The sequence below is a fragment of the Cebidichthys violaceus genome, unplaced genomic scaffold (genome assembly GCF_023349555.1).
Source record: "Cebidichthys violaceus isolate CVI_PGR_0920_01 unplaced genomic scaffold, fCebVio1.0.p SCAF_60, whole genome shotgun sequence".
Taxonomy (NCBI): Eukaryota; Metazoa; Chordata; class Actinopteri; order Perciformes; family Stichaeidae; genus Cebidichthys; species Cebidichthys violaceus.
In genome coordinates this window covers 699,857-719,856 of record NW_027176817.1, presented here as the reverse complement: position 1 = coordinate 719,856, position 20,000 = coordinate 699,857, and the positions used below count along the sequence as shown (strand labels likewise).

General features: G+C 42.5%; 6 protein-coding genes across 8 annotated transcripts in view; 2 read left to right on the top strand and 4 right to left on the bottom strand.

Annotated features, from left to right (window-relative positions):
- Positions 1-1,971, bottom strand: part of lta4h (leukotriene A4 hydrolase) — a 7,693-nt gene extending 5,722 nt beyond the window's left edge. Inside the window, exons 1-2 of the mRNA XM_068734030.1 lie at positions 1,795-1,971; positions 1-32 (exon numbers count right to left, since the gene is read on the bottom strand). The exon at positions 1-32 is cut by the window's left edge and continues 99 nt beyond it. Coding sequence (XP_068590131.1) covers positions 1-32; positions 1,795-1,938 — 176 coding nt within the window. The 5' untranslated portion in view covers positions 1,939-1,971. The remainder of the gene's footprint in view (positions 33-1,794) is intronic.
- Positions 1,972-2,830: 859 nt separating this feature from the next.
- On the bottom strand, positions 2,831-6,072 carry atp6v1f (ATPase H+ transporting V1 subunit F). The gene is made up of 2 exons (XM_068733978.1): positions 5,805-6,072; positions 2,831-3,101 (listed from the first exon to the last, which is right to left on the bottom strand). Exons 1-2 carry the CDS (start codon positions 5,960-5,962, stop codon positions 2,900-2,902), a joined length of 360 nt encoding a protein of 119 aa, XP_068590079.1. The 5' UTR covers positions 5,963-6,072; the 3' UTR covers positions 2,831-2,899.
- A 153-nt stretch (positions 6,073-6,225) lies between these two features.
- Positions 6,226-8,954, top strand: lamtor4 (late endosomal/lysosomal adaptor, MAPK and MTOR activator 4). Its single transcript, XM_068733977.1, has 5 exons — positions 6,226-6,263; positions 6,738-6,816; positions 7,616-7,699; positions 7,853-7,970; positions 8,714-8,954. The coding sequence occupies exons 1-5, from the start codon at positions 6,241-6,243 to the stop codon at positions 8,809-8,811; spliced, it is 402 nt and encodes a 133-aa protein (XP_068590078.1). The 5' UTR covers positions 6,226-6,240; the 3' UTR covers positions 8,812-8,954.
- A 511-nt stretch (positions 8,955-9,465) lies between these two features.
- On the bottom strand, positions 9,466-12,306 carry LOC137889933 (ADP-ribosylation factor 4). Of its 2 annotated transcripts, XM_068733976.1 has the most exons (7): positions 12,237-12,297; positions 12,090-12,124; positions 11,537-11,617; positions 11,129-11,238; positions 10,945-11,016; positions 10,108-10,233; positions 9,466-9,933 (listed from the first exon to the last, which is right to left on the bottom strand). In XM_068733976.1, exons 2-7 carry the CDS (start codon positions 12,103-12,105, stop codon positions 9,847-9,849), a joined length of 492 nt encoding a protein of 163 aa, XP_068590077.1. In that variant the 5' UTR covers positions 12,106-12,124; positions 12,237-12,297; the 3' UTR covers positions 9,466-9,846. The 2 variants fall into 2 exon arrangements, with proteins under 2 accessions (XP_068590077.1, XP_068590076.1); XM_068733975.1 differs by having other exon boundaries at positions 12,090-12,306.
- A 346-nt stretch (positions 12,307-12,652) lies between these two features.
- On the top strand, positions 12,653-16,204 carry gcc1 (GRIP and coiled-coil domain containing 1). 2 transcript variants are annotated; one of them, XM_068734034.1, is made up of 5 exons: positions 12,653-12,703; positions 12,798-12,831; positions 13,456-13,963; positions 14,041-14,691; positions 14,776-16,204. In XM_068734034.1, the coding sequence occupies exons 3-5, from the start codon at positions 13,580-13,582 to the stop codon at positions 16,036-16,038; spliced, it is 2,298 nt and encodes a 765-aa protein (XP_068590135.1). In that variant the 5' UTR covers positions 12,653-12,703; positions 12,798-12,831; positions 13,456-13,579; the 3' UTR covers positions 16,039-16,204. The 2 variants fall into 2 exon arrangements, with proteins under 2 accessions (XP_068590135.1, XP_068590134.1); XM_068734033.1 differs by having other exon boundaries at positions 12,664-12,831.
- Positions 16,205-17,518: 1,314 nt separating this feature from the next.
- Positions 17,519-20,000, bottom strand: part of dennd6b (DENN/MADD domain containing 6B) — an 8,538-nt gene continuing 6,056 nt past the window's right edge. Inside the window, exons 13-20 of the mRNA XM_068734036.1 lie at positions 19,991-20,000; positions 19,855-19,919; positions 19,128-19,217; positions 18,973-19,026; positions 18,773-18,882; positions 18,350-18,452; positions 17,873-17,947; positions 17,519-17,760 (exon numbers count right to left, since the gene is read on the bottom strand). The exon at positions 19,991-20,000 is cut by the window's right edge and continues 56 nt beyond it. Of these exons, the coding sequence (XP_068590137.1) occupies positions 17,629-17,760; positions 17,873-17,947; positions 18,350-18,452; positions 18,773-18,882; positions 18,973-19,026; positions 19,128-19,217; positions 19,855-19,919; positions 19,991-20,000 (639 nt within the window). The 3' untranslated portion in view covers positions 17,519-17,628. The remainder of the gene's footprint in view (positions 17,761-17,872; positions 17,948-18,349; positions 18,453-18,772; positions 18,883-18,972; positions 19,027-19,127; positions 19,218-19,854; positions 19,920-19,990) is intronic.

Below are 20,000 nucleotides of genomic sequence, written 5' to 3'. Positions count from 1 at the left end.
GAGACGACCTGCAGGTCTCTGGTGTCCAAAGTCTGAAGCAGAGCAATAACTTTTATTAACGAGATATTAATGAGTCAGCACTCACCTGTACAGTCAAAGTCCAGCTTAAATCACACCAGACTAAACAACAGAGCAAGTCACATCATTATGAGCTCATATATATATATTTATCTATCTCTCAGCTGTCACTCTCTGTTTCAGGTGAACACACCTGTTCTGACTGATCAGCCTGCTGAAGTCCAGGAGCTCACGAAGCCCCGATAAATCCATCACGATGACATCGTTCAGAAAATAAGAGATTTAAAGATTCACGACTCCAAAACATTCAGAAAAGCTTAAAATCATTTTTAAAGAAGAGCTGAGATTTGGGGAAATGTGACATTATTGCCAATAATAAAAGTGACACATTGATTAAATGATAGAGCCTGAGATAAAAGTTGAAATATAATATTTGTGAGCGATAATGAGTATAAAGTGGATTTAAATAGATGTTATATTCTGCACATTAAACTATGTGAAAGTCAGATTTAATGTTCACAAAATAACTACTGACGTCATAACAATTTAAAGTTCCCTTAAAGTGACTCAATCTATTAAGTTAAATCAGTTCTGAGTGGTTTTGTAGCAATAACTTCATCTCACCAATCTCCATTCAGAAGCATCACGTTTTAACGCCTCCTCGCGTGAATGAAGCTGTAGAAACTTTACCTTTAAGAGGTGAAAGCGTTTTCAATTACGTGAACACGATGAGCCGGATGAAGCCGACTCACAGATCTATGAAGGTAGATTTGTGTCTTTATTACGCAAACAAAAAAATATGTTTTGAAAGCAAATTTCTCGCACTGCAATCAAAAATCGAGTTTGTAAGTGAAAATATATAAACTGAGAATACATTATTTGTTAGTTTTGCTTATGAAACTATAATTTTTGGTTGCAAAACAAAAACCTTTGCTTTCAAAACGAAAAGCTACGGTTTCAAAACCAAAACCAAAACGTAAAGCTACGAGTTGAGTTTGGACGTAGTGGGCGGGGCATACGCTGCTGAATGAGCCAGGAGTTTCTATTGGTGGGTTCGACTTGGATCCCGGCATCTACTTACACTGTAGAGGTTACTGTGATGAGCGGCATGGAGGTAAGTTGACATTATATTGCTCTGTTAGCGCTTCACTTTGTTTTCATGTTGTTAGTGTCGTAGAGTCTCTTCTTTTAAAGAACGACATGAGGTGTTGTTGACATGAAGCTTCACTTTCTGCGTGCATGTGACGTAAGTCGAACCCACCAATAGAAACTCCTGGCTCATTCAGCAGCGTATGCCCCGCCCACTACGTCCAAACTCAACTCGTAGCTTTATGTTTTCGTTTTGAAACCGTAGCTTTTGGTTTTGAAACCGTCGCTTTTGGTTTTGAAACCGTAGCTTTTCGTTTTGAAAGCAAAGGTTTTTGTTTTGCAACCAAAAATTATAGTTTCATAAGCAAAACTAACAAATAATGTATACTCAGTTTATATATTTTCACTTACAAACTTGATTTTTGATTGCAGTGCGAGAAATTTGCTTTCAAAACATATTTTTTTGTTTGCGTAATAAAGACACAAATCTACCTTCATACAGATCGGCCTCTAACAGGAATTAAAAAACTTATTTTATGAATTTATAAACCAATAGAATCACAGATTTCTTAAAAATGTACATTTTAGCGCGCGAGTTCTGTTCATTACTGTGAAGGTCCGGACTGAACAGATTTGTGTGTATCGTTAGCTTTGAGGCCAACGTGCACCGGGTTCCGATAACGTTACCAGAGTAGAGAACCGGTCCTCCAGAACCTCCACGGTGAGCTCCACCTGGGCCCGGATCACGCGCCGCTCGAAGTCCACGCGCAGGTTGAGGTTCAGGTGTCTGGTGATGCACCTGGTGACGGAGGAGACGGAGCACGGGTCCATGACGAAGGGTCGGGTGAGTGACGAGGAGTACAGAGACTGAACCGACACATACGCTTATATAGCTACCGGAACACGCTGCGCTCACATCCGGAACAGGCTCTTTTCAAAATAAGAGTCACGGTTGAAATGCTTTTATTTTGAAGCGTAGAGAGGTTTACCCGAACAACAAGTTTCTGACAGGAACAACAACAAATGAAAAACTACAAAACATAAATGAAAAACTACAAAAAACAATAAAAAGTTGACTTAATAAAAACATGGTAAATAGAAATGAGATAAAAATTATTTATTGATATATAAGTAATAAGTCTTATTTTTGTAGTTTTCATTTATTTTATTCTTTAGATTAAACGAGCAGACAGATTTAATAAAGATATGACAGTTTTAAAAATCATTAAAAAATATTTTCCTTTTTAAATTTAATTTTTTTAATATTAATTTATTTTTAAATCATTATTTTTTGTTATTTGTTTCATTTTGCTGTCTGACGGGCCTACTTTATGTATCTGTGTGTTTGGACAAATATTTAAATAAAATTAAATTAAAGTCAGAGATTTAAAAAGTAAATTCGTATTTGAATAAAAACAGACAAACCAGAACGTCACAAACAACAACAACCACCTTTATTTTCTTCAACAGCAATTCTAATTATTAATAAGTTACAACATCTGGAAACAAAACACATTAAACATTCACACATTAGCAGCACAAAGAGAAAAGAAGAATATATATATATATATATATATATATATATATATATATATATATATATATATAGATATATAGATATATATATAGATATAGATATATATATATATATAGATATATATATATATATATATATATATATATATATATATATATATATATATATATATATATAGATATATATATATATATATATAGAGAGAGAGACGTATATAGATATTGGTACACTTGTACACGGAGCAGTGCTCTGCGTCTATCGGAAGTCCTCGGCGGAGAACATCCCCTTGGCGCGGCGCAGGATGGAGTCCTTGGAGGCGTCGTACGGATGCTCCTTGGACGGGATCTCCAGCACCGCCGGGATGGACTGCATGTGGCCGTCGATGGCGTGACGGATCATCTCGGCGATGAACTGGTTGATGAGGATGATGCCGATGTCGTTACGAGCCAAGAAGCTCCTACGAGGAAGAGGAAGAGGAAGAGCACCAGACTGCAGTCAGAAGATGAAGCAACTTAAAGAGTTCACTGTGGAAAATGAAATGAGTGTTTGGGGAGTTCTTCCTGTACCGATGTGAGGGTCAGAGGTCAGAGGTACGTGTGAGGGTCAGAGGTACGTGTGAGGGTCAGAGGTACGTGTGAGAGTCAGAGGTCAGAGGTATGTGTGAGGGTCAGAGGTACGTGTGAGGGTCAGAGGTATGTGTGAGGGTCAACGGTCAGAGGTACGTGTGAGGGTCAGAGGTACGTGTGAGGGTCAGAGGTACATGTGAGGGTCAGAGGTCAGAGGTACGTGTGAGGGTCAGAGATACGTGTGAGGGTCAGAGGTACATGTGAGGGTCAGAGGTATGTGTGAGGGTCAGAGGTCAGAGGTACGTGTGAGGGTCAACGGTCAGAGGTACGTGTGAGGGTCAGAGGTACGTGTGAGGGTCAGAGGTACATGTGAGGGTCAGAGGTCAGAGGTACGTGTGAGGGTCAGAGGTATGTGTGAGGGTCAGAGGTACATGTGAGGGTCAGAGGTCAGAGGTACGTGTGAGGGTCAGAGATACGTGTGAGGGTCAGAGATACGTGTGAGGGTCAGAGGTACATGTGAGGGTCAGAGGTCAGAGGTACGTGTGAGGGTCAGAGGTACGTGTGAGGGTCAGAGGTACATGTGAGGGTCAGAGGTCAGAGGTACGTGTGAGGGTCAGAGGTACGTGTGAGGGTCAGAGGTACATGTGAGGGTCAGAGGTCAGAGGTACGTGTGAGGGTCAGAGGTACGTGTGAGAGTCAGAGGTACATGTGAGGGTCAGAGGTATGTGTGAGGGTCAGAGGTCAGAGGTACGTGTGAGGGTCAACGGTCAGAGGTACGTGTGAGGGTCAGAGGTACGTGTGAGGGTCAGAGGTCAGAGGTACGTGTGAGGGTCAGAGGTACGTGTGAGGGTCAGAGGTATGTGTGAGGGTCAGAGGTATGTGTGAGGGTCAGAGGTCAGAGGTACGTGTGAGGGTCAGAGGTACGTGTGAGGGTCAGAGGTATGTGTGAGGGTCAGAGGTATGTGTGAGGGTCAGAGGTCAGAGGTACATGTGAGGGTCAGAGGTCAGAGGTACGTGTGAGGGTCAGAGGTACGTGTGAGGGTCAGAGGTATGTGTGAGGGTCAGAGGTATGTGTGAGGGTCAGAGGTCAGAGGTACGTGTGAGGGTCAACGGTCAGAGGTACGTGTGAGGGTCAGAGGTACGTGTGAGGGTCAGAGGTACATGTGAGGGTCAGAGGTCAGAGGTACGTGTGAGGGTCAGAGGTACGTGTGAGGGTCAGAGGTATGTGTGAGGGTCAGAGGTCAGAGGTACGTGTGAGGGTCAACGGTCAGAGGTACGTGTGAGGGTCAGAGGTACATGTGAGGGTCAGAGGTCAGAGGTACGTGTGAGGGTCAGAGGTACATGTGAGGGTCAGAGGTCAGAGGTACGTGTGAGGGTCAACGGTCAGAGGTACGTGTGAGGGTCAGAGGTACGTGTGAGGGTCAGGTCAGAGGTATGTGTGAGGGTCAGAGGTACGTGTGAGGGTCAGAGGTATGTGTGAGGGTCAGAGGTACGTGTGAGGGTCAGAGGTCAGAGGTACATGTGAGGGTCTGAGGTCAGAGGTACGTGTGAGGGTCAGAGGTACATGTGAGGGTCAGAGGTACGTGTGAGGGTCAGAGGTACGTGTGAGGGTCAGAGGTCAGAGGTACGTGTGAGGGTCAACGGTCAGAGGTACGTGTGAGGGTCAGAGGTACGTGTGAGGGTCAGAGGTCAGAGGTACGTGTGAGGGTCAGCGGTACGTGTGAGGGTCAGAGGTCAGAGGTACATGTGAGGGTCAGAGGTCAGAGGTACGTGTGAGGGTCAGAGGTACATGTGAGGGTCAGAGGTACGTGTGAGGGTCAGAGGTCAGAGGTACATGTGAGGGTCAGAGGTCAGAGGTACATGTGAGGGTCAGAGGTACATGTGAGGGTCAGAGGTCAGAGGTACATGTGAGGGTCAGAGGTCAGAGGTACATGTGAGGGTCAGAGGTCAGAGGTACATGTCAGGGTCAGAGGTCAGAGGTACGTGTGAGGGTCAGAGGTACGTGTGAGGGTCAGAGGTCAGAGGTACATGTGAGGGTCAGAGGTACATGTGAGGGTCAGAGGTCAGAGGTACATGTGAGGGTCAGAGGTACATGTCAGGGTCAGAGGTCAGAGGTACGTGTGAGGGTCAGAGGTCAGAGGTACGTGTGAGGGTCAGAGGTCAGAGGTACGTGTGAGGGTCAGAGGTCAGAGGTACATGTGAGGGTCAGAGGTCAGAGGTACGTGTGAGGGTCAGAGGTACGTGTGAGGGTCAACGGTCAGAGGTACGTGTGAGGGTCAACGGTCAGAGGTACGTGTGAGGGTCAGAGGTATGTGTGAGGGTCAGAGGTACGTGTGAGGGTCAGAGGTATGTGTGAGGGTCAAAGGTCAGAGCTACGTGGTACGTGTCACAGATCGTTAAATTATTGATTTTATGCAGATTTAATGTATTTAAATCAGTCGCATCTACAGCTGACTGCGTCGCGTATGTGACGTCACCGATGTGACGCTTGGGTCCTCGTGATTAAACTACGTTTCACTCGGAGACCTTACGGTCGCGTGTCTGTTCAGTGGCCCGGTAAACACGGAGGTGGTCTGATGGAGGCTCGTTCTTACTTGAAGGTCTCCTCGATCTCCGTGATGCTCGTGTCCTTCTCCACCACCAGGAAATTGGGTTTCCGGTTCTTGTTGAGCTCACCGATCCCACCGAGCAGGAATCCGGTGCACGTGTCCTCGTCGCCGATGACGGCGATCAGTTTCCCGCGTCCAGCCATCACCGGAGAGCTTTCAAAGGGTCGATGTAACGGAGAAGGAGCAGGAGAACCGGAGCTGCTGTTCGTTCCGAGAGGCTGAAGAGTCACGTGAGCAGGTCTGCTGACCGGCCACTTCCGCTTTAGCTAAATAAATACATGTATGTGCGCGCGCACCCTGCTGCTGTGACGGACACACAGAAACAAAGAAACTCCTTAAACTCCACTTAACAATATGTTCATATTAATTCATATTAAAAACAATTAAATTAAATTAACAAACATTATTTTACAACATCCGGATGTGGAGACATGCTGCCTTCAGGTGCTCTTTTTATTGTTGTTTGTTTGTTTTATTGATTTATATAATATGTATGTATATATATATATATATATATATATACATATTATATAAATCTATTATACTGTATATTTGTTTGTGCCTTACGTGACATGCTTTGTTTGTTTTTGCTAATAACGTTTTGCGTTTTGAAGCTCTTCTTCTTCTTTCTTGCTTATGACGTGTAATTTCCGACAGGACCTGAAGGTCTCATAAGTCACATGATAAATCATGAGACTGTTGACTGGAGCTGTGGGGTGTGGGCGGGGTTTAACGCATGCGCAGTGTCAAGCGGAACCTTTTCAAAACCTTTATTAAAGATATATAAATATATATGTATATATAATGTACATATATATATATATATCTTTAGCCCCTTCAGACCAGATCGACTCTGTATGCTGACAATTTATAAATAAAGTCAATGTAAAAGAGACACATTTCACTGCGCATGTGCAGCACGCGCTTCCTCCGCAAGAAAGCCGGAAATGCAGCTGAGCTCCAGCTCGTAAAAGAAAAACAGAAGAAGAAGAACATGGTGAGTTCTGATACTAAAGATTATGGTTCTGATGAATTTAATGTTTCCTGTTTGACTTTTTTTAATCATATTGAAATTATTTGAATTGTCGCTGTGACGTTCACGTTGCCTTGGACTTTACATTCTCTCAGAGTTTAACTGTTTACTGATTAGCCTGTTAGCCTGTTAGCTCGTATGATGATCCGGTCTGTTTGTCACTCTTATACTACATGACAAGTACTAACAAGACAAGTCAACACAAAGACAATAACAAGAGATAACTATGTTAAATAGAGACATGGATAAAGACAATATGCTGCTTTATTACACACTAAAAACATCCACGTAACACCAAAACATGCAGAGTGTTAAACAACAATAAGAGACATGCAGGTATAGGAGGGTCCACAGACAGACAACAGACAGACAACAGACAGGTGACAGACAACAGACAGACAACAGACAGGTGACAGACAACAGACAGGTGACAGACAACAGACAGGCGACAGACAGGTGACAGACAACAGACAGGCGACAGACAGACAACAGACAGACAACAGACAGACAACAGACAGGTGACAGACAGACAGACAGACAGACAACAGACAGGTGACAGACAGGTGTAGTTACAGAGCCGAGTCCTAACTCAGCATTTCTTTAATTAACTGAGCTTTAAATGAACTGTGTGTTTGTAGTTCTCTGATGGATAATATATATATACATACATACATACATACATACATACATACATACATACATACTGTACGTATATAATCCCTCTAGTGAGCTGATCTCCATTCTGCATATGTGTTGTTGACAGACGACAGCTGGTCTGACTGCTGGTCTGGAGCGGATCCCAGATCAGCTGGGGTACCTGGTGATCAGTGAGGACGGAGTTCTGGCCGTGAGTGATAAAAACAACACACCAGACTCAGTTCAGCGCTCTGTGTTTACATCGTTCACCTGTAACTGGTGCTTTGATGCAACATACATTTTCTGAATCGTTATGAATACATTTAAATAAAGTTATGTTGTGTTTTTCGTGTCTCGTCATCAGTCAGCAGGTGAGCTGGAGAACGATGAGCACACAGCAGCGGTGATGATGCAGATGGTCCGAACAGCGAGTCGATTTAAGTTACCTGGATCAGCTGAGCCGCCCTTCAAACGCATGTCAGGTAACCAACACTGTCTCAAGGCCAGCTGCTCACCTGTAGTGACTCTCTCACCTGTAGAGACTCTCTCACCTGTAGAGACCCTCTCACCTGTAGAGACTCTCTCACCTGTAGAGACTCTCTCTCACCTGTAGAGACTCTCTCACCTGTAGAGACCCTCTCACCTGTAGAGACTCTCTTACCTGTAGAGACTCTCTCTCACCTGTAGAGACCCTCTCACCTGTAGAGACTCTCTCTCACCTGTAGAGACTCTCTCTCACCTGTAGAGACTCTCTCTCACCTGTAGACTCTCTCTTACCTGTAGACTCTCTCTCATCTGTGTAGACTCTCTCATCTGTAGAGACTCTCTCTCACCTGTAGACTCTCTCACCTGTAGAGACTCTCTTACCTGTAGAGACTCTCTCTCACCTGTAGACTCTCTCACCTGTAGACTCTCTCACCTGTAGAGACTCTCTTACCTGTAGAGACTCTCTCTCACCTGTAGAGACTCTCTCTCACCTGTAGAGACTCTCTCACCTGTAGACTGTCTTACTTGTAGAGACTCTCTCACCTGTAGACTCTCTCTCACCTGTAGAGACTCTCTCACCTGTAGAGACTCTCTCACCTGTAGACTCTCTCTCACCTGTAGACTCTCTCTCACCTGTAGACTCTCACCTGTAGAGACTCTCACCTGTAGACTCTCTCTCACCTGTAGAGACTCTCTCACCTGTAGACTCTCTCTCACCTGTGCTTTCTTCTCTCCTCAGTGACTCTGGAGGACTTTGTTTACATGGTGACGGTTTCCGGTCAGAAGGTTTTTGTGGTCAAACGTCAGAACAACCAGCAGGAACCAATCAACGCTTAGATAGCGACAGACAGGAAGTGAGGTCATCGGTTGGTCTGCAGCTGGAAGTCATTAGTCTCTAACTGTTAAACTCTACATAACGCTTTGTGTATTTAACTGAATGATTTAAACTGTTTACTAATAAAGACTAACATGTGACTGAATATTTGTTCTTTTAAATTTGACCAAAATGTATCTAAAAACAATTTAACTTTTATTCTGAAGGACTGACTCTTATTTCTTAAATCTGTTTTGACTTGTGGATTATTTAGATGTGACCTAGAGCAGATTTTAAACAATAAGAATTTTTATGAACATATAAAGAAATGTAAATGTGTTTCATCATTTAGTTTATGTCTTAAGTTATGAAGCTACTCTTTAAAATGTTAAGATGTAGAAACGTTTCATATTAAAAAAAGACAAATGTCAAATTAAAATGTTTAACGTGAAAGGTTTCCAATGAAAGAAATAATTGTAGTTTTATTTTGTTGATTAAAGTGAATATTGTCGTATTATTCAAACGACTGATCACAATCTCATGAAAACATTTGAGTTGTTCAAACACCAATTCATCATGTTGGGACAAAGTTATAACAAACGAGTCAAATACTTAATAAATATTTAATATTTGACTCTTTGCACCTTCAATATAAAAACAAAAATCTGTCAAACAGCTGAGAAGAAAAAAAAACCTTTATTGCATCATCGTCTCACTTCTTCACATTGTGGAGGAATAACGAGGCCTTCAGGGTCAGTGGAATGAGTCGTCACACGACCAGGTATCTGTCGCCTGTAGTTAGCCCCGCCCACAGGCACATTGTACCTGTGACATAATTTCCTGTCACATGATTCTGAAACATGCGGAAGAAAAGAAAACAAACAACTCTAACAGGAAGAACAGAAGAAGAGGATGCGCTCAGAGTCCATGACATCACTTCCTCTTACAGACAATAATAATTAAAAAAAAAAAATAAGTTTGGGTAAACGCCCCCCCCCAATCACTTTGTACACAGCCATCCGTCGATGACATCAGTCCGCCGCTTCCTGTCAGGTGGTCTACTGCTTCGACAGCTCATTGGACAGCCAGTCCAGACCCTCGTACAGACCGGTACCCTGAGTGGCACAGGTGGCCTGGACATACCACTGTAGAGACACACAGACAGACAGGTGACACTGGGATCAGACAACACCTGGACAGGTGAGCTGTGTGAGCTGTGTGTGTGTGTGTGTGTGTGTGTGTGTGTGTGTGTGTGTGTGTGTGTGTGTGTGTGTGTGTGTGTGTGTGTGTGTGTGTGTGTGTGTGTGTGTGATCCTTACAGTTCTGTTAGAAAGGCTTGGCAGACCCAGTTTCTCGGTGAGTTCCCTGGGGTCCATCGCGTTTGGAAGATCCTGTTTGTTGTAAAAAACCAGAAGAACCGCGTCCTTCAGCTCGTCCTCCTGGATCTACAGAGAGAGTCATGTGACCGAGGACATCATAGATCTACAGAGTCATGTGACCGAGGACATCATAGATCTACAGAGTCATGTGACCGAGAACATCATAGATCTACAGAGTCATGTGACCGAGAACATCATAGATCTACAGAGTCATGTGACCGACGACGTCATAGATCCACAGAGTCATGTGACCGACGACGTCATAGATCCACAGAGTCATGTGACCGACGACGTCATAGATCCACAGAGCCATGTGACCGAGGACATCATAGATCTACAGAGTCATGTGACCAAGAACATCATAGATCTACAGAGTCATGTGACCGACGACGTCATAGATCCACAGAGTCATGTGACCGACGACGTCATAGATCCACAGAGTCATGTGACCGACGACGTCATAGATCCACAGAGTCATGTGACCGACGACGTCATAGATTGTGTGATGCATTTCTTGCTGGTAAACGTTTGGTTATTTCATGATTGATGGTGTTTTGAGCGTGAAAACACTTTCCTGTCTTTATTATTCATGTGAAGAAAACCTTCAGGTGACAATTCAAAACATGAAGGAATATAATCATGTAACTTCACGTTCTCTCTGCTGAGTCAACATAGAGATGTGGAGCATCATGTCTATGAGTTCTCTAGATGTCCACAATCAAGTGGTGACAGAAGACAAGACTGGAGCTTTGAGACTGAAGGGTTTGAGTCACTCACCATCTTAGAGAGCTCCTCAGCAGACTCTGCTACTCTCTCTCTGTCGTTGCTGTCCACGACGAAGATCAGACCCTACAGGAGGACCACGTCAACAGGAGGACCATCACAAGGTGTGTTTCATTGAACGGTTATTAAATACAGGTTTCTGCTCCTCTTTACATTGTAGTCAGTCTCACTTGTGTACCTGTGTGTTCTGGAAGTAGTGTCTCCACAGAGGACGGATCTTGTCCTGACCACCGACGTCCCACACTGTGAAACAGATGTTCTTGTACTCCACCGTCTCCACATTAAAACCTGGAACACAGGAACATGAGAGGAACCAATTGGCTGAGGGAACCATGACTATGAGAGGAACCAATCAGCTGACAGAACCATGACTATGAGAGGAACCAATTGGCTGAGGGAACCATGACTATGAGAGGAACCAATCAGCTGACAGAACCATGACTATGAGAGGAACCAATCAGCTGACAGAACCATGACTATGAGAGGAACCAATCAGCTGACAGAACCATGACTATGAGAGGAACCATGACTATGAGAGGAACCAATCGGCTGAGAGAACCATGACTATGAGAGGAACCTGTCTTACCGATAGTCGGGATAGTGGTGACGATCTCTCCGAGCTTCAGTTTGTACAAGATGGTTGTTTTTCCAGCTGCGTCCAAACCGACTGAAACGAGACCACAAATCATATTTAAATAACTTCATAAGAACCAACTTTAAACCAATCACAATTCAGACAGAGAGAGAGCAGACAGACAGACGGAGAGACAGACAGAGAGAGAGAGCAGACAGACAGACAGACAGACAGACAGACACTTTAAATCAACCTTCACATTAACCATTGATTACGTTAATAACGCATTAAACTGACGCTGACAGACCGGTGAAACGTCACGTGACTAATGACGTCACCTTAACGCCCGTTAGCTCCGAGGGTAGCATCTTCCGACTAGCTGGGTTAGCTTCTATTTCCTTAAGCGTCCAATAAGTCTGTCTGAACGTCAATAACATACATATTGTATTAATAGTATATCATTATAATAAATAGTGATAATATGTATGATAATGGTCGTTAATATCAAAAGGTTGAGAGAAGAATCTGTCATTAGCCTAGCAGCTAGTTAGCCTAGCCTACTCACCCATCAGTATCCTCATCTGCTTCTTTCCGAAGAGCCTGGAGAACAAGGACGATATGGTCAACCCCATTTTATTTTTAATAATAATAATAATAAAATATATATCCCGGTTCAGCGGCGGGAGGATTTAAAATAAAAAAACAACGTAACGGTGGAGAATGTCAGCCGGTTAGGGACGGTGGAGAGCAGGCGGAAGATCACACGGAAAGGTGGGCGGAGCTACGGTGCTCCTCGGTGCCACGCGGAACAAATGACGTCACTGGAAAAAAAACTTTATTGAACCCAATATGATGCGTTCACGTTCTACCGAAAACTCGGTAGAATCGGCCTTTAAACGTGGTGCAAAAAAAATGAATATACTTAATACTTTATATATATATATATATATATATATATACATATATATATATATCATAATAATACGTTATTGTGTTTTGTTTACTATATTCAATAATTTGACAGTAATGTTTAAAAAGGGAGAAATACACTCAATAGTACAATAGTTGTCTTTTTTCCTGACTGCCATGAATGCAGCATCGGAGTTCCGGCTTCTTCCTCCGCTTCCGGTTCAAGGCAACATGGCGGCTGTCGGTTTGACAGTCTCTTCGGATTAAACCGTGAGATTATTTTGACAATATTTACACTTTTCTAGTGAAATAAATACATTTCAGAAATATTGTTTGTTTAATTTCTGCTCGTTGAAACCTTCAGTTTGTGTCAGAGTCTGTTGGCGGATGTTCGTCAGGTGAGAACCGGAGAAAACCGGAGATTAACGTCTGTGATTGTGGTGAATCTTAATAATACACACATATGTATATACACGTGTGTGTATATATATATATATATATATATATATATATGTATATATATATATATATACACACACACATATGTATATACACGTGTGTGTGTGTATATATATATATATATATATATATATATACACATATATATATATATATATACACATATATATATATATATATATATATATATATATATATATATATATACACACACATATGTATATACACGTGTGTATATATATATATATATATATATATATATACATATATATGTATATACATAGATATACATATACACACATATATATATATATATACATATATATATATATATACATATACATATATATATATATATATGTATATGTATATATACATATATATATACACACATATACATATATATATATATATATATATATGTCGTAAATATGTTTGCACACAAAACATGTTAAGAGTTTGAATCATCAGATCTGCATTAATAACAGTTATTACGTCATCATTATGGTAATCAAACAACAGATGCATCAAAATGTTAAAATCTAGATGATGTCTCCTTTCAGAAACCATCAAACCCAGTCTGACTCACTATGAACAGTCCCAGAGGAACCGGTTCTGGTCCTGCATGATGATGGTGTTACCTGACCCTGGTAGACTCTGATCTGACCCTGGTAGACCATCAGAGACATGGAGAAGTTCGGGATGAGTTTTGGGGGCGGTTCCGGCCGGAAGGAGCTGGTGGACACCATCGAGTCCCAGAAGAAGCAGCTGGTCCAGTACCAGACTCGCTTCAAAGACGTGGTCCGGGCCTATAAGAGTCTTCTGAAGGAGAAGGAGGCTCTGGAGGCCAGTTTGAAGGCCTTGACGGTGACCCAGGAGGTGGACCTGAACCAACAAGGCCAGGACGCCACCACCACCACCACCACCTTGGACCTCCTGGAGGACGGCAGCTCGCTGCACAGCGAGGACAGCGTGGACACGGCAGCGTCTGTGGACACGCCCAGTGAGACCACCAGAGGGGACCAGAACGAGGAGGACCAGGGAGAACCAGGACTTAAGTCCAGCTCAGTGGTACGTCTTTAACATCTCAAACGATGCTCTTGAAGACGTCGGCAACAGTTTAACGTGATGACTTTTCTTCCCTGCAGACCCTGCGGTCTGATTCGGAGAACAGCGGCGTGGGGGCGGAGCCGCGACATCAGGCCACGCCACCTCCCGGCACGGAGGTGGACCGCCGACTCGCCCAGCTGAAGAAACAACTGAGCACGCTCACCGGCGCCCTCGCCACAGTGACCCACGAGAAGTCCCGAATGGAGGCGAGCTTTCAGGCCGACAAGCGGCAGCTGAAACAGGAAATGGAGGAGCTCCAGGACCGCCTGGTCACAGTGACCACGCAGCAAGAGGCGGAGCTCCGCGCCCTGCAGCAGCAGCTGGCGGAGAGCCGCGCTCGCGTCATCACGCAGCAGCACGAGAGGGAGCAGGAGCAAGGAGACCACGTCCAGCAGCTCAGGGAGCTCCAGAGGATCCTGCAGCAGGAGAGAGACCTGCGACAGGAGGCGGAGCTCCACCTGCAGGACGCCAACGCCGCTCTCCTCGTGACGTCGCAGGCCGTGGACCGGGGGGCGGAGTCCCAGGCTCACCTGAACCAGGTGAGGGAGGAGAGAGATGAGCTGAGGAGAAGGCTGCAGGCCGCCGAGGAGGACCAGAAGAAACCAGATCCCAGAGTGAACGAGCTGCAGCAAGAGCTGACGGAGCTGAAAAGACACTTCCAGCAGCAGATCCACATTGAGACCAGAAAGGTAAAACTGAGACCCTTACCAACTAAAACCAGGTCTGAACTCACTGAAACCAGGTCATAACCTGAGACTGTTGTTGTTTTGCAGGCCTGCGAGGCGGAGGAACGTGCTCACGAACGCGCTCAGGATGCAGAGTCGAGGGTCGCCGGTCTTGAACAGAGAGTCTCTGAACTGTCGGAGCTGCTGGGTTCCTGTGAGAAGTCCAGGCAGAGAGACCAGCAGACGGCTCAGAGGCTCAGAGACCGGATCCTGCAGCTGGACACGGAGAACAAGACGCTCACCATCGCCGCCTCCAGCAGGATGACCTCAGACCTCGGCGTGGACGAGTCTCAGCTGGACATCGTCATGCTGAAGGAGAAGCTGGAGAAGGTGAAGAAGCTGCTATCGCTGGCGGCTCAGAGGAACCAGGACCAGAACATCCAGAACCTGGTGGTGGACACCGAGCTGGGCGGAGACAAAGCCTCCGTGTTCCACCAGCAGGAGCTCCAGCAGCTCAGGGACGAGTTTGAACGCTACAAGCTGCGAGCGCAGGTGGTGCTGAAGAACAAGAACGCCAAAGATGGCTGCCAGGCCAAAGAGCTGGAGGAGGTCCGGGACCAGCTGTCCGAGCTGAGGGAGAAGTACATCAACCTGCGGATCCAGAGCGACGAGGCCGAGACCCGGCAGCGCTGCGAGCTGGAGGAGCGGCAGCAGCGGGCGGCGGCGCTGCAGCTCACCAGCAGACAGGAAGCGGAGCGGGCGGAGGCGTCGCACCGTGACGACCTGCTGCGACTGGAGGCGGAGCTTCACAAGCAGAGAGAGAGGACCATGGCGCTGCTGGACGAGAAGGACCAGGAGCTGGAGAGGCTGCGGGCCGCCGCCGCCGCCGCGACGACCTGCGGCGACGAGCGCGACGGAACGGCCGACGACGAGCGCGAGTTCGGCCCGGAGACCGAAGGCGACGTGGTCAGCCAGGCTCTTCGGCGAGCGGCGCCCAACGAGCCAACGCTGCTGCTGTACGCCGAGCAGCTGGCCAGGAAGGAGGCGGAGGCCGGCGGACTGCGGCGGCAGAAACACCGGCTGGAGGAGGACGTCCACCAGCTGCAGGCCAGGCTGGTCGCCAACGGGGAGCGCCACGACGAGGAGGCGTCCAGACTGAGAGGAGAGCTGGAGAAAGTCATCCGAGATCAGAGCAGAGAGGGCGCCAACATGGAGTACCTGAAGAACGTCGTCTACAAGTTTCTGACGCTGCAGGACAACAGAGGGAGGCAGCAGACGCTCAACGCCATCCTGACCATCCTGCACTTCAGCCCGATGGAGAGACACACCGTCATGGGGCTGCAGGGCGCCACCTGGTGGTCCAAGAGGTAGAACATCTGGACTAGAACCATCATGGGGCTGCAGGGCGCCACCTGGTGGTCCAATAAGATAAAACCAAAGTGATGTTTAAATAGAGTGACGGGTGTTTATGGGTTTCTATCTGAACCGAGTGTCACTGTGAGGAAACATTTAAAAGGTAACTTTAATTAATACTTTCTTCATATCACTGATATAGATATCTATATATAGATATATATCTATATATATATAGATATCTATATATATATATATATCTATATAGATCTATATATATATATATATATATATATATATATATATATATATATATATATCTATATATATATATATATATATATATATATATATATATATATCTATATATATATATATAGATATATATCTATCTATATATATATCTATATATATATATATATAGATATATATATATATATATATATATATCTATATATATCTATATATATATATATATCTATATATATATATCTATATATATATATCTATATATATATATATATATATCTATATCTATATATATATATCTATATATATATATATAGATATATATATATATATATATCTATATAGATAGATATATCTATATATATCTATATAGATAGATATATCTATATCTATATAGATATATCTATATCTATATAGATATATATATATCTATATAGATATATCTATATAGATAGATATATCTATATATATATCTATATAGATAGATAGATATATATCTATATAGATATATATATATATCTATATAGATATATATATATATCTATATAGATATATATATATCTATATAGATATATATATATCTATATAGATATATATCTATATAGATATATATATATATAGATATATATATGCATATATTTATTTTTTGATTCCTTTGTTGAAATTAAACTTTTCCTGCTTCACAAACTGTTTGGTTCATTTTTGAGTTATTTTGTATCAAAACATAAAATGTCATAATTTTTTGTCATAACATCATCTTGTTTGTATTATATTATTAATAAAAGCAGGTTTGTGATGATGAACTGTTCATCTATCTACATCTACATCTCTCTCTCTCTATATATATATATATAGATATATATATAGATATATAGATATATATATAGATATATATATAGATATATATATATAGATATATAGATATATATATAGATAGATATAGATATAGATATATATATATATATATATAGATAGATAGATATAAACAACAAAGACAAAATGTGAACATGATTCGGGTTTTACTTTTCAAATCCAAACTAAATATTTACAGATGGTAAAGAAAAGGCAAACACCACATTATTATTATTATTATTATTATTATGAATAAATAATATCAATATTAATGTGAGTAACATTCACTGAGTTCAGTCTGTGATACAAAAATAACATCTGGTCATTATTCAAGTCTAATAAAGATTCATTCAAAGAAAAGATGAATATTAAACAGGAGGAGAAACAAAACAGTTAAATAAATTAACATTTTATTCCGTTTGGTGGAGATTTTATGATAAAAGGTAAGAAGTGTGTACTCTGTGTACTCAGTGTGTACTCAGTGTACTCAGAGTGTACTCTGTGTACTCAGTGTGTACTCAGTGTACTCAGCACCGTCTGCAGGTCTTCAGGCAGAGAGCTCATGATGGAGTTTAGAAAAGCGTCCAGTTTCTCTAGAACTCCGTCTTTCATCTGTAGCTGCTGTCTGCGAGCTTTATTCTGAAAAACAGACACTTCCTGTTATAAAGGGAAAAATACACGGAAAGTATCACAGTACAACACGTCCTAATAAAGTACTATGAGTATTTATTATGTTTAGTTTCTGAATCACCATTTTCTCTTTCAGCTTCAGAATCAAGTCGACGATTTCCACCTCAGACTTGTCTTTAGTCCAACTCATCAGGTCCTGAGAGACAGAAACCAGGGTTACAAGATCCACATGTTCACAGTGATCCACATGTTCACAGTGATTGTTCACAGTGATCCACATGTTCACAGTGATCCACATGTTCACAGTGATCCACATGTTCACAGTGATTGTTCACAGTGATCCACATGTTCACAGTGATCCACATGTTCACAGTGATTGTTCACAGTGATCTACATGTTCACAGTGATCCACATGTTCACAGTGATTGTTCACAGTGATCTACATGTTCACAGTGATTGTTCACAGTGATCCACATGTTCACAGTGATTGTTCACAGTGATCCACATGTTCACAGTGATCCACATGTTCACAGTGATTGTTCACAGTGATCCACATGTTCACAGTAACACTAGTGTGTGAGGCGATGACCTGACTCACAGCGTCACAGATGACCTCCAGGTGAAGACTCTCTAGTTTCTGCGTCATCTCTTTGTGTCGATGACGATACCAGCCGTCAAAGTTAGGAGACCTGAAGAACTTCCTGAGGAGATGAATCACTTCAGATTTCATTCAAAACAACATCATACGTGACAAAAGTGACATCAACAAGGCAGCATTGTGGTCATGAGTTTGTTTTCCAGCCTTTTAGCCTCTTACGAGACTAAAGGTTATGATTTATTAACACCTATTCATTAACATAAATACTTCCTGCTAAAGTAGAATATCAAAAAATGACTTTACTCTAAAAATTACAACTTTATTGTAAACAATGACGGCTTTACTGTCAAAGTCATGAGAACACGTGAAAGACTTTTTGAGTTTCCTGGAGCTGAATATAAAACAGACACCTGAGCGACTCACCTGTACAGTCCCATCCAATCACCTTTGAGCACCGAGGTCAACTGAGGCCCGGCGTGATCCAGAGTGGACATGAACTCGTCCTGACTGAAGGGTCGGACCTGAGGAGGAGTCTGAACACACGGAACACATGAACCCACGATGACATCGCCGTGAGGTCACCCCCCCGACCCCCCCCCCCCCCCGACCCACTTCCTGTTTACCTTCCACGGCGTCACCGACCTCTGCAGAGGCATCAGGCTTGCCATGTAACGCTCCTGTTGAGATAAAGGACAGATTTATTGTTGGTTGATGTTTCTGAGGAGCCAATCAGAAAGGGTTAGAGGTGACGGAGCGCTCCGATTGGCTGTTGACTCACCAGCGGTATGATGAAGCTCTGGGTGAGCTCCAACAGGTGTCGCCTTAAGATGGCGCTCTGAACCTCTGATGGCCTTTTCCTCTGAATCCCCTGAAGACAGTTTATAATGTGTGTCATCATTAATAATATTCATATCAATAACATTCATATCAATAAGTATTCATATCAATAAATATTCATATCAATAAGTATTCATATCAATAACTATTCATCATCAATAATATTCATATCAATAAGTATTCATATCAATAAATATTCATATCAATAAATATTCATATCAATAACTATTCATATCAATAACATTCATATCAATAAATATTCATATCAATAAGTATTCATATCAATAATATTCATATCAATAATGTTCATATCAATAAGTATTCATATCAATAAGTAATAATATCAATAAATATTCATATCAATAAGTATTCATATCAATACATATTCATATCAATAAGTATTCATATCAATAAGTATTCATATCAATAAATATTCATATCAATAAGTATTCATATCAATAAGTATTAATATCAATACATATTCATATCAATAACATTCATATCAATAAGTAATAATATCAATCAATATTCATATCAATAAGTATTCCTATCAATACATATTCATATCAATAAGTATTCATATCAATAAGTATTAATATCAATACATATTCATATCAATAAGTATTCATATCAATAAGTATTCATATCAATAAGTATCATGTTTTCACCTTCAACAGTCTCTTAATAAGAATCTTGTCTTTGTGGAGAAAGGTCTTGAAGGCTGTGTAGATTCCTGCAGACAGGAAGTGAAACATTAATAATAATAGTGAATGAAGACCAGGTGAGCAGAGACTCAGCTGTTACCTGGTTTAGT